The sequence below is a fragment of the Parus major genome, chromosome 2, assembly GCF_001522545.3.
Source record: "Parus major isolate Abel chromosome 2, Parus_major1.1, whole genome shotgun sequence".
Classification (NCBI taxonomy): Eukaryota; Metazoa; Chordata; class Aves; order Passeriformes; family Paridae; genus Parus; species Parus major.
The window spans coordinates 56353198-56367599 of NC_031769.1; the positions used below are offsets into that span (position 1 = coordinate 56353198).

At 36.3% G+C, this 14402-nt stretch overlaps 1 protein-coding gene across 2 annotated transcripts in view; it reads right to left on the reverse strand.

The window, feature by feature from the left end:
* Window positions 1–14402, reverse strand: part of TPPP (tubulin polymerization promoting protein) — an 87750-nt gene that overhangs the window by 24909 nt on the left and 48439 nt on the right. For both annotated transcript variants that reach the window (XM_033512017.1, XM_015618561.1), the window contains exon 4: window positions 10018–10208. In XM_033512017.1, the coding sequence (XP_033367908.1) occupies window positions 10018–10208 (191 nt within the window). The remainder of the gene's footprint in view (window positions 1–10017; window positions 10209–14402) is intronic.

Consider the following 14402-nt stretch of genomic DNA (forward strand, 5'->3'; position numbering starts at 1 on the left):
TGCTTGGGTTAGTTTACATTATTTATAAGTCAGTGCAGTGAGTTAAATAGAAAGCTGAGGAAATGAAAAAAAACAAAAGCTAACTAGAAGACCTAGCTAAGAAGACAGACTAAGTCCCTTGAAGACTCAGATTTGGCAGAGGTAGCCCTTTGCCTCCACACTTCAGTCTGTACAGTCCTGGCTGTGGTAAAGCAACTTGACAGAACCACAAAAGATCAGCCTGCACGAGAAGTATGGACACGAGAGCAGAAGTGTGTAGTTATTGCAAGAGTAGAAAAACAGACTGAAAACTAGTTATACAACTATAGTTGTATTCCTGGAGTAAAGAGAACACATCCTAGCAGAAGGGGGTTATTTTCATTTTAAAGTCATGATGTGTAAGAAGTGTGTAGGGGTGAGTGGGCATTTCTAGAAGCCCTACAGGAAAATATACTTAACTCTCTTAAAAATATAGATTTTAGTGTTTTATATTCTCAAAGGGCATACCATCTTCCCCTATCTTAAAGGCTTTTGGAATGGTAACAAATTTGATTTTTTCTATAGGTTCTGCTCAATTATGTTTTTTACAGTTTCAGTAACCATACATGCTAAGAGTTAAAAGGAGTACAGAAGGGGACAGTCCATGGTCTCCATGCAGGAAAAAAAGCTATTTCAGGACACAGCTGTATTAGATTTCACTTAAAAGGCAGTTCTAAAGAAGGTTGTCCAGTAGGTGAGAACAAGGAATATAATTTCCAGTTTGAGAACAACTGGATAAGAGACAGGTAACTGTAAGTTGTTATGTTTCCTTGCAGTTGCTAATCACTGGATTAGTAACTGACTGCTCATTTTGTCAATTAACAACTGACAAATCATCAATTGACACTGCTACATTTCTAGAGCAGCACTCTGACTTTTTTTTTTGTCACGTTACTAATTATGCTATTACAATGTTGTGAGTTAAGTACTTTAGTCTTCTGCTTCTTGAAAAAAAATCATGGTATATTTGCTACTGGAAACCTGAGTGATGTTATCTATAAACAAAAGGTTCATATTTGCTTTTTTTGTATGTAACAACATTGAAACACTGTTTTATGTAGCAAATTACTTTCTTTACTCACAAGTAAAATATTTTCAAGACCACTTAAAGATGCTGAAAGAAGTGACTTAAGCTTTTGCATTGAGGATCAATCTGTCTTAAATAGCTAGTTAAGAACACTGGCATCATCCCTGACAGATCTCATTTGGTGGATCACCATTATCATGGCTATTCAAGCACCATACTAGAATCCTTAAAATATTAATGGTCAACTTTAGTCATTATTCAGATTAGGAAAATAAACGGCAAAATATAAATGGATTCTGCTCAGAACCAGACAGCTGAATGTTCAGAAAGTATTTTGATGTAATTTATAAATTCATCAGCAACTAAATTAACATCAAAATGATAAAATAACTTTGCTTACAAAGTTTATCAGCAAATACCATTTACTTCAATAAATCCCAGAATTGATGTAGTAACACATTTATTGATCACTTTACCAACTAAAAATACAATTTTATACAGTCAGTCAACAGCAGTAACGTACTTTATGAGAAGCTATGCCTTAACAAAATGGTGTTTAAAATATGGATTTCACTATAACTTGTCAAGCCAAGCTTTTACAGTGCTAATCAAAACAACTGCTGCACTTGAACTTTTCCCCTAAAACATCAACAATAACATTGCAGACAAAGTAGCTTTTCCATTGTTAATGTGGGTTTAGAATTTAACAAGACAACTTCAAAAGGTTCAAAACATCCATAACATTGTCATTACTTTAACATTCACACAGATAAAGTGATACATTTAATACTTTCTAGCATTAATAAACAGTGTAAAAATATATTGCATATATATATATATATATATATATAAATTTGTTTCCTTTTCCTGAAAAAACCTAGTACAAACTAGTAGTATATGATCCCCCCTTCAAGTTTCTTTTACTTATTTTAGAGATTGAAGAGTAGTAGTTTTAAATTAACAGAAACAAAGACATGGAAATAGAGAATCACTGTTGTGCTCCCCCATAACCTCTTGTCATGGTTACTAAGCATATTAACCCCTTGGTAATGGTGGTTCTATTTTTGCTGACACCAGCTAGAATTTTGGAACTGGCTGCAGTGGGGATAAGATTTTGCCCAGTGTGCTTTGCACTGGATGGTGCCTGGCCCCCTTCATCAAGTGGTTAAAAATCTTTGCTTAGGACAGCTTTATCTGCTATAATTAATATTTAGAAATGCTATGCTCGAGTTGTTCATTTGCAATAATGAAGATTCAGTGTTAAATTAGTGAGAAAAAGTAAACTTGTAAGGTTAAATGATCATGTAAAGTTTTTTACCGTGTTGAAAATTTCACAGTGAACACAGTAGGCTAGTACAGCTGCATGTTAATGTTTGCAATGCCTGCAATTAGAAATATTGCAGGTAATTATTAGCATACAGCAGCTTCCTGGTTGATGAAAGACAAATGAAAATAATAACAAAAACTAGTAAGCTTCACTGGAGGTTTTTATCATAGTGTACAGTGCTCCAAGGAAGACTATGTCAAGACCTATCTCCATATCCCAACTGCTTAACTATTAAATTTTAATTAGTGCTCTAGGTAATCAAAGACAAAACAGTTTTGCCTCCACCCTTTATGATCAGGTCCTGACAGCATGCACACCCATATTTGTGCAAATGAAGAATCATCTAAATCAAATTAGAAATGGATGTTGGAACAGCATGGATTGATAAACAAGCTAGCAGAGGAATAATGTGGATAAATAAATGGTTCATGACTGAACAAAATCAACCTCATTCAAAAATTATACTTCTGTATAAATATATATTTCTCCTCTAATATTTAAATCTGTGAAACATAACACCTTGCTAAGAATAAACTTCAATATACTTATCCAACATTAACCATTTCTCTGCTTTACAGAATGTAAAGACAAATTACTTTGTATTACAAGCATTATACAAAAAAATTTCCCTGCTGCAAGAATTTGCCAAAGCTGATATATTCTGAACCCAGCACAAAGATAAAAACAAACACTTTTTTGCACCCTATAACTTGTTTTTGCGTATGATCTTAACTTTTCATACACTACAGTGCTAACAAAAGTAGTTTGCCAACACAATTTTATACAGGACACCAGTTTATAGGTTAACTGACTTTACACAAAGCCTTTGTAAAGATCTAGAACATAGTTAGCTTGACTATAACAGACATACAGAGCATTTCAATTGCATTAATATAACCCTATTTAACAGAGCCCAGGCTGCATTATTTCACATTATTTCATTACTTTGTTTAAAAATAGCATTTGAGCAAATGCAAGCATACAGAAACTTATCTGATGTAAACTGGAACTTAAAATAATTCACTGCTGTGTGGATTCAGACTGACATATTTTTTTCTTATTTTGTTGTTCATCTATAATATAGCTGGTGATCAAAATGCAAAGATGGATGAACTGAGTGTACTTTAAGGGCCATATTTTTAATTTAGTTAAGTTTAACTTTATTGATGTTTTCTGAAAAATGTGCAAAGTAGTAGAAAAATCTTGCATAAAGATAACTGGAGGTAAGGGCAAATTATCATGAGCTTTATCTTTGAGACCATCCCAAATGTTTACATCAAAATTCACTTTGTACAGTGCCATAAGCTTTACAGTAACTCACAAAAGAGATGCTGTGTAACTGTATTTGAAAATTAATTCATTGGCTATTTAGCTGCAATGGAATATGACAGTAGCTTATCATTTTTCCAAATCAGGTTAGTCAGTTGGGTATTTCAATGTTAATTTCTAAATGCAAGGTTTATAGAGAAAAACCAAAAGTCTCTTCTGTAGTTTTGCCCTCATGTATATCCATGCCCCCAAGTAGTGCCTGTGTGCATGCACATGCACATGTACATGAATACAAAAGATAACTTCTTTTTTAAAAAATTGTTTCAGACAACCAGAACTGCAAATGTCTGTCAAGAATGCTCAGCCAAGAGACTGGATTCTTCCCCCTCTTATTTATGATCACGCTTACTCTTGCCAAAGTCTACCTTGAGTGGATGATCAATTAGTTTGAATGAAATAAGTCAGTTCAAATGTTTTCTAACAACAAAGTCAAGAGTTGTATCTTAAACTTGTTTTGAAATCCACCTTCTCCATAGGGTTTTTGAAGCAATATACCAAGGTTAATATACAAAACATGAAAAATATACCAAATATACTAAGAGATATTTCTCCCTGCAAAAATAAATTACTTGGACAATTAAGACACAGAGGCTTTATCTGCAATATTCTTTTACTTCCAGAAGCACTATTCTTAGCTGGGACATCATTCAAAGCATTGTTTTTGAGTTTAATGAGCAAACATGAATGCAACTACAGGTTTCTTAGTAGTTCTAAGATTCTGAAGACTTAAAAAGAACAACCCTGACCATCATTTCCAGCTTATATTAAGTAAGCCAAATGAGCACTTTGGGGTTGCACAAAATGAGCAACTGAATATTAAATGCTATTTTATGGGCAAATACTCCAAGTACAGGAGGTACACATGTATTAATTCGAGGTACTCCAGACTTTAAGGATTTCACACAAATTTAAGAGCTGTCATTATGCTTCTGGTATTTAATTGTATAAAGGTCCAAGACTTGAGTCCATAGGTGATGTATGATGTTCCCATCTCATTATACCACAGCTTTATACTTAAGAATGGATGATGAACAGCTGTGTGTTTACACAGTGAATGTCAAGTTGCTTTACAAAGCTGGGGCAAAGGAAAATACAGAGCCCATGCAGAGCATAGTTTTAAACAGTCTCCTAAGAGCACTCAGAGGAAAGCTGGCTTTCACCCTAACTCTCTCTCCTACTTCTTCACCATAGAGAAACTCTTGTCACACTAAGTCTATGTTAGAATTGATGAGGAGTGATTTCTCTCAGAACAGGGTAGACAGGTAAAACAGCAAAAGCCTCCTTTACCTTCATGCTACAAAGGGAGTATAACAATGTCCCCAACCAGCCAAGCTGAACAGCACTGGCTGCAGGACTAGAGCTTGTCCCTAATAAGATTTAGTTTTTTCATCAACATTTATACAGTTTAAGCTGGATCAAAAGAGCATGTGTACACACACACAAACCTACACAAGTCTTGTGCATTACATTACTTAATACCAACTAAGTGACAAGCCAAGAACATAATATTCACACTACAACATACACAAAGGTGTAGTTATTTTGGCACACACGCAAGGCTGACAGTCAGTTAAGAGGACACATACCAGTGCAATGTTATATTTGTTCTATCATGAAGGTAAAAGGTTTGCTCTTGGCCAGTGCAGAGAATTCTTATTCACAGATGACAGGCAGGTGCCCCCAGAATACATGCATCCCTGAAGGCAGGGTTATGTTTTGACTATCATACATGCAGGCACAAAGAATTAAAATTCATTTCATAACTATGAAAAGCCTTAAGAAAAAAACCTATCAATTACAACTTTGAAGTTTCGGTTTTGGAGGAATATACATGAGGATTTTCTCTACAGATGGTTACAGATGGCTGGGATACCTATCACTTGCAAGCCAAATCCATAGTAGTCATTTGCCTTTTTCTGCCTAATTCCAGCTACCATAAAAAAAATTAATTGAGCCAATAGAGGGAAAATACAGATAACTGAAATGGTAATTTCTGAACAAAGCTTTGTATAATGCTAAAAATTTTTCAGACTTTTAAATTTAATTGTCAGAATTTTAAATTTACAGAAGGTCAATAAAATACACACTTCAATTCAAAATATCTTTGAAAGACAATCTCTATGCTGATAAAAAACACAAGCTGTGACTCACGAGTAGTTTTGAAATCTCCTTTTCCCTTCCCTAAATAAAAAGGAGGTAAGAAGTATTATAGGCTGAAAAAAATAGGGGCTAAATTTTGGCTGTAGTCTAATATTCAACATTTCCCTTGGGATTCCAATATTTGATTACAATTAATTACAACTGTTCATATAGGACTCATGAAACTGTGTATGTTTTTTAATGTCTGATTCTCAGTAATGCTATTATGATAGCTTTGATAACCACAAAGAGCAGGACAATCACTTTTAGTTTTGATATTTCCATACTGATGGTTGTAAAACTCCCAGTGAAACTCTCAACTAAAGCTCATGGAGTGACTAAACAGAATTAGTAAGCAAGCACTAGCAAGAAAATCCCTTTTGACTGCTGCATATTTTACTTAAAAACATTATTTTTAGAAAATTATTTGTAATGACTATTCATGTGCCTCAGTAAGGATTTTCAGTTCTTGTCCTCAGTCTTGTAAAGGTTTTGATGGTGAGGTTAAGCTTCTGTAGGCATACAGGTAAGGATTGTGTACTGCCACAGTACTTAAGTACAATTTGAGTTTGTTCTTTAAGGCAGTTTTATTTCTAAAGCTATCTGAACTTTATGATCATATTTATTTTGGTAGCATCTACTGTAATAATGAAAGTAAAGATAACAAGGAACAATAGGGTTTTATAAAAGATGTCACATAAGACAGTGCTACATAGTGGAAGATGCTCAAAATCAGGCTGGAAATTCAGATGGAATGAATTGAGATGCCCCCAAAAAGAGAACCTAACAATTAGATTCCCATGTCCTTACTTCAGACATGACATGTAGTTACAGTCTGGAGCATGGTGCATTGGAAGAGAATATACCCTACAACACTCTAAGGGCTGAAAATCGGGCACCTCCTCACCTATCCCTTCCTGTCATCTTTGAGGTATAAGCTGTACTTACTGTCCTGAGAGTTGAGGGAATAGCAGATGAGTAAGAAGATGTACTTTGCCTCATTCCCAAGCAGGCCTGAAACTTAAGAGCTAATAATCAAGCAAATATTTAGGCTTTGTATTTCCTACCAATATCAGTGGAATAGTAAGGGCTTAAGTAGGTAGTGAACCCCTAATACACAGCTGCTTAAGATGCTTTTATTCATAGCCATTATCCTTCACACCAAGCACAGTAAAAGAAAAAACCTTTACAAAGTACTATCTTCCCAGCAACAACTTTCGTTTGTAACTGTCACATCAGAATGATTTATTTTCATGTATCGCTTTGAGGTTTAAAACTATCAGACTGTAGAAACAAAGAAGAAAAAAGAAGTGTCTTCCTCAAAATAAAATACTGATATCTCAACCATCTTCTCAGGTTCTGATCCCAAGCTTACTCTGCCATTGAAAGAATTTCAAAGTTTGCATCAGGTCCAAATAAAGTGCTTTGGTTCATGGCAGGGACTTTATACTGCACAAACAATGCAAAGTAAACTCTGGCAGAACCTCAGCTCGCAACATCAGCCTCTTGTAACTCAATTTCTAGACAGTGTCAACTTGCTTCTGTCCGCACTCTCAATTCCCTTGCATGCCTTCTGAGTGTGCTGATCTCTCTCACTTTGAACTAACAACTTAAAACATAATTATATCTTTAAATCTTCCTAACCAATCACTCCTCCTGTATGGAAACATTCTGGCATTACAGACACTGTATTTGGGTACCTATGAAAACCTGTCCTTTGTGTACCTAAAAGCAAAGAGTCACTAATGTGCCAGACAAGGCAGATAACTAGCAACAAACACCCAGGTCAACAGTGTGCTCTTGGACTTTGCAGTAGGCTCTACTTCACCCTTTAGTGAGGCTGGGTCCAGAACTTCTCAATTACCCGTGAGTTAATAGGCAAGTCTTAAAGTCAAAAGGAAAAACAGGGACACTGATTTTGCCTGTAACTCAGCTGAAGGATCCATCAAGGGTTGTAGGCTCAGCCTTTTTATTCATTAAAAAAACAGGACTACCCTGGAGCCATCTTCAGGTGCACAGGCACCAGTGACAAAGAAGGTTCTTTACATTTAGACAGTTTACTACCATACCAGAATCATTTAGCCACTGTTGGTATCAAGTATCCTATTTCCTGCTCTGGAGTGTGACATGTCCCCAGTGCAACACAGAACTGGGTAACCTTTACTCTTGAAGAACACTGGGTAACTCTTGGAAAGGGTTCACAAAGCTAAACACTTTGCATCCTGAGCATCTTTACATACATGTAAAATCTTTAAAGGTAACCAAAGCCATCCATGGGAAAAACTATTTAAATCTTTACAAGAGCATGTGGTGTGTTTTGGCAAACTTCCATCCCGCTTAAAAACAAACATCAAAATAAATTATAAACAAACAAAAGGATGTCCAAGTCCACAAAGAAGCTCTTGTCTTTTGTTTGCTATTGTTGTTTTGGTTTTAGGCTGATGTATGGGCTCAAAGGGCCACTGAGGGCAAAGCTACAAGACAGGCTACCACACAATGTCAGCAGAACAAAACATGAGCAGTTTAAGGGCTGAAAACCAGTGCTTCCTTTCCATACACTGGCCAAATACAGACTGTTCACCTGCATGGCACATGACAGCACACACTGCTCACCTACATTTATGCATTCTGAGTGGGATGCTTTTATGGCTGGGGGAAGAGCAATAAATCTATTAACCTTTAGTCAGAGTTCAACATGAAAATCAGAGCACAAGCTCCTTTTGAAAGGAAGCAAGGCAGAACTGCAAAGAGCTGGTTTTGAATACTGAACATCCTATCTTTCACAACTAATTCAGAGAATCAGAGTAATACATCAAGGTACTTGTTCAGCTCTTGCAGAAAGTTGGAATGGACTTTTCACTCCTTTTCAACCAATATGAAAAAAAAGAGTTATTTTTATACCAATTAATTTCTTTTGGCATTCTGGACCCCAGCTAGGTCATACTCAGCTGCCTGTACCTTAAACCTGTGGGACTGGTAACATTGGAAAGCCATTCCCAGAAGTGCTATTACTCCCAAGTTTGGCAGCAAGAGTGAATAGAGAATCAAATCCCTTGGCTTCAAATGAATCTGTCATAAAATGTAGCCCAGTCATAATGGTTTGGGGTTTTTTTGTGGGTAAATTGCACCTAATTACATTGATATTAATTGTAAATGTCCTTACTCCAAGGGGCCATAAGCTTTTCTTACATACATTAGAGCTTAAAGGGACTATGTGCCAACATATGTGCAAAATAATGTTCATTTAATAGCAATCTGATTGGCAGTGTTTAGTCATAAACAATATTTTAAAGCATTATTAGCTTAATTCCCCCTTCACTTCCAATGTGAGGCACTGCAAACTTGAAAATAGACTGTGAAAATCCTTAACTAGACTTTCTTAGTCTTGTTCCTCACCTCTCAGGTTAGTACAATAGCTCCATCCAAATCCAGCCAGTCAGAACCATGCTACAGTACACACAAGAACAAGCACAAAGTATAGACAGGAGGAAAGTAAGGACTGGTATTTTCCAACTCTTTCTGTTGACATAAAATACTTTAGAGTCTATATTGTCCTAGAAATAGCTTTTTTTACAGTTTTTCCATGAGTGGTATACAATAATCACAGACTAGAACCTAGTATATTACTACCACTTACTTCCCAATAGTATATTGTTGAATGTTTTAAGAAAAGTGCTAGATCCCATGTAAGACATTAAAAAAAAAACCCTTAAAACAGTAGTCAAATGAAACTGCGTAAGTAATGGGATATTCTTCAGAAAGACTGCTACAAAAGATCCTCTTTTCAAGAAGTTCTCTTTGACATCATCAGGGCAACTGAACATCAGGAATGTCTGAGATATTTTGCTTGAATTGACGAAGTGTGGTATAACTGCTCTTGACTTTGGCTTTGTTGTTTGTTGGTTTGGGATTTTTTTTTCCTAAAGCTCAACAAAATGATGTATTTTTTATACCTACATATTCATTTATTTTTGCCAATATATGCATGAGGAATGTAATGAAGTGGCATTGTGCTGCAAGTAGCTCAGCAGATGTTGAAATCAGTTCCAGTTCCTGAAGACAACTTCTTGACAACATAGTCTCAACATTCACAATAACCGAAACATGTGGGATTCATAACATCATCCTTACAAATATATACTCTATTCCCCTCTGTGTTGTAAACCCTCAGCCTTACTTGTTTCCTTGTACTTTATGATCGTATGTGCCTGCATGCTTATAACCAGATACATATCCTGAGTTATCCACCAGATCTTCTCGGCCAGCTCTGCCTTTTCCTTTCCCACTGGCATCAAACCTCTCTTTGTGAGAACCCGTGAATTTTGAAGTATCTGTAAGGCGTGAAACAGTTGGAGATGCAACAGTTTTCTATAGGAAGAAAAAAAGAAACAAAACAAAAGACATATCAGAAATCAGCTATTCTTAATACAGATACTTTATGCTACTAAGATTTAAATCTTTGCTAATGACAAGAGACTATGCAAATACCTACTCATTGCCAGTAATAGAATACAAAGGACGTTTGTCTCTTGCCATTACATACAATGACAATAATAATATAGAAGAAAAGGAAATAGCACAAATTATGTCAAAACCCTTTCTTTAGAAGAGACTGTCAGTATGAGATACTTCTGATTAATAATCAAGTTCTAAGCACCAAAGATATAAAGAAGTTGTATCTTGACTTCACATTTTGAACTATGTTCAAAATCCATTATGTCAGCATGAAAGCACAAAAGCCTGGCTCCACCAATATAGAACAACTATTTCAATACAACAAGAATTCATTGCTTCAAAAGATAATTTCATTATAAACTCTAGGATTTGTGAGAGAAGTAACAAACTGGGAGGACTGAAAGTTATTTCCAATGTTAGCAAATTAGCATTCTATGAAATGGCACTGAGAAAAGACTCCTTCCACTGAGGTATATCAGGTTCCTCAAAAATCAGTTTTGTTGTCATTGAGACCAAATAAAAGTGACTAGAGAATCAGAAAAAAACCCCAACATTTCACATAACAATATAGAAGCATGATAACCTGTGTAATTGGACTAGGAGCAGCCTCTGATCCTTAAATTTATGTTTTAAAATCAGGAGAATCAAAAAACACAAGACTTTTGAGCTAAAATGAACAAAGAGTGTTAAAATCTGGGCATCCTTTACATGTGCACCACTTGTCACTATCTGAAAGAAAATGACCACTGGAGCATTCATTTCTCAAAAGAATCGCTAAATGATGTTTGGGGACTTCTGTCTTGCAGTTTTAAGAGTACTATTTGTAGAAGTGGTTATTTTTCTATACTGAAAAAATAGGTATCAAGACAATTCTTATGAAGTAGTATTGGTCTAACATATACAACAGTTATACAACGGTTTACTGGTAGCACCTTATAACCAGGAAAACTCCAAATGCAAGACAAGGGCAATATATTCAATGTGGAATTAATTAAACTTAAAACATACTTGCTTTCCTTGTATTTAAAAACTGCTACTTTACAGAAAATCAGTTTTATCTACATGTGCATACACTCTCTACTGTCACATCCACAGAGAAGTCTCAGAAACCCTAGCTGACTGTCTTTACCAAATTCCTTATCAGAACTGACTACACTTTCACAAATTCTGAAATCTGTAGCGGTAAATTTAATGACTATTTGAAAAAGGAAGACTACAGCTTCTGCTCCTCTATTTCAAAGGTGTGGCATGAAATGTATGAAATTTTCCTCAATACACAACCTACAATAAAAACATATGAGAATTTTTGTACAGTAACATATTTAGTAACAAACATATTAAAACTTGTGTGAGAGGACGGAAATGCACACATATTAACATGCAAGAAGAAACAGTAAAACGAGGATTAATAGAATGGCTCATGTCAATAATGATGTTCTCAGAAAGCTATTCCCAGTGGTAAACTTGAGAAACGTGGTGTTTATATCGAGACGCCTGCATTCTGATAAGACCACAACACACACAACTTGTAAGGTCCATCTTGACAACAATATGATAGCAGTATGCCACACAAGCCCTTCCTTTTCCTATTACCTGTAGGGAAAACAGCAACATGTTTCAAACCAACAAAGAAAACTGAGGATGGGCAACAGCTTGGCAGGTTAAAAAATACGATCCTTTTTCCCTGAGAAACAATTAAGCAAAACCTAAAAAAACCCTAAAACCCAAAACCTTGTGTTCCCAGCACAAGGAACAGCACAAATCCAGAGGAAGGACAACAGTGATCCCACATTCAGTCGTCTTCCAGCCCAAGATGGTCCACATGATTTCCTGCATCACAGGAATCATAATGTGTGAAATGAACATTAAAGGCAGTAGCTGCAAGGTGAACATTTTTTCTCAAATTGTTTTTTCCTGAGTAAGAACCGCAACCTGTTTTCATTTCCTTCTCACTGTAGTTCATTTCAGTTTCCTAAGGGCTGATAATACATTTCTGTAACTAATTCAAATTCTTGAAAATAATGGGGGGAGAAAGCTGGCCATCCTTCTTAAGTGAAGAAAAATGTAAGAAGAAATATTGCATAGAGCACAAAAGGCTGGATGAGAACAGTTTCCACATTAGCAAATCACTACTCTCCCTTCTTTTTCCCAATGAATTACATACAAATGATTCTGCCTTATCATATAGCAATTCTGCTTGAACTGTTCACTATCTCGAGTAAGTTAATAATGTCTCTAGTTACATTATTCTAAAGGTAATACATTCCTTGGGGCCAGCCTCCTCCCTTTTTTTCTGTGAGACCATAAAAGCCTTCATTTTCCATCTCTTATTTGCACATACAGTTAACCACAAAGTTTGCATATCACAGAAAGTGCCTGTGAATTTCAATATTTTGTTACTTTTAAAAACTTTCTGTTAGGAATAGTTTTATTTAGCACATCAGAATAAAACATAATTATTTAGTGTTCAAAATTGAGCTTATTAATTTTTTTGTGCAGTTTTTCTTAGCAATTCAGTATTTTTCCTCATTTTGTGTTAATGTCTACAAAGAAGTGCTGCTAAGACAGCAAGGGGCTTGGAGTATGTGACATACATGGAAAAGATGACAGGAATGTGTTTATCAAGACACAGAATAAAAAAGGGAGAGACAAATCTTATTCCTGTCTTCAACAGAGTGGTTATATTACAAACAGAGACAGTTCAGAAGTAAACAATAATGGGCATGATTTGAAAGATATGGAATTCCAACTAGACACATGAGAACTTTTCACCACTGTGGTTGGTGAATCATGGAAAGAATGGGGGAGTCTCTGTCCCTGAGGATTATCAAAACTTAAAAGTACTAAGTCACAGAACAATTTAGGTTGGAATAAACCTTTGAATATGAGTTTTTATGTAGCATAAAGATCTGCTCACAGCAAGGCTCAAAAAAGTTTACACAGAAACTTGTCAAGTCCTGAATACCTCCAAATTTCCACAACCTCCATGGGCAACTTAATCCAGTGTTTGACCACACTGCAGGCAAGTAAACAAAACAAAACAATCCAATATATTATCCAAATTCCATTTTAAAAATAGTCCAATTTCTATCTGTCTGAAGCAGCCCTCATACGAAAGACAGGAAGTGAAAGCTGTAGTCTTAAACTCTGGAAACCTTAACGAACAAAGATCAACAAATCTTCCCTAGACCTTTCTTGAGAAAGACGGCTCTGCAAACTTATGCAGACTTTACCAGCTACCAGAAGATAACTAATGAACCTAGGAGCAGTTTACAGAGCAAGCAACACCATCAATTTCATTATTTTCAAGAATTTGAATTAGTTGCAGAAATGTATTATCAGCCCTTAAGAAACTGAAATGAACTACAGTAAAAAGGAAATGAAAACAGAAGTCAAGAACATGTATTTTGTCTACCTTTGCACAAAAGTATCTAGCAGTTTGCTGTAGGAAAAGATATCCACTGAAAGCTCTGCAGCTGCACTGGCTTGGCAGAACCCATAAAATCAAATTTTGTGTCAAAAGGCTAGAAGCATCGTATGAAGCTAGTGCCACAATCATGAAAATAAGGTAACAGTGTGAGACTGGAAGATTTCCCACACTTTCAGGTCTTTTCCTTCCACAACAAAGTTGAGGCAAAGAAGAGAAAAGGCGATTCAGTGCTGCCAAGGTAGCATTCCTCATCTTCTGTCAGCACACGTTACCATCCCCTCTCCAAAGCTCACGGTTCAAAACCCAAGCAAATGCCACAAAAGATTTGCACCTGGCACAGTGCAAAGGGCTCCACGAGCAGGGCACTGCAGCACCACACTCTTGCAGCTGCACAGGCCTCACTTCTGCAGCACCACAGCCCTGGAGAGCTTGCGGGAACTCTGTGCTGGGCAGCTCTGCACACAGCCGAGCACCACTCCCAAAAGGTTCTCCACAACCAGTTCCTGGGAACCAGGAAGAGCACCCAGGAAACCTTCTGGACTTCAGGAATATCACATGTTCAAAACAGACACCGAGTGCCCTGGCTTGCACAATGAACTCCTGCCTCCACTCAAACAACTTTGCCTCAAGGTATTTTCCACCGCTTGCCATCACTGACAAAAATTCCGGTTGCGTTT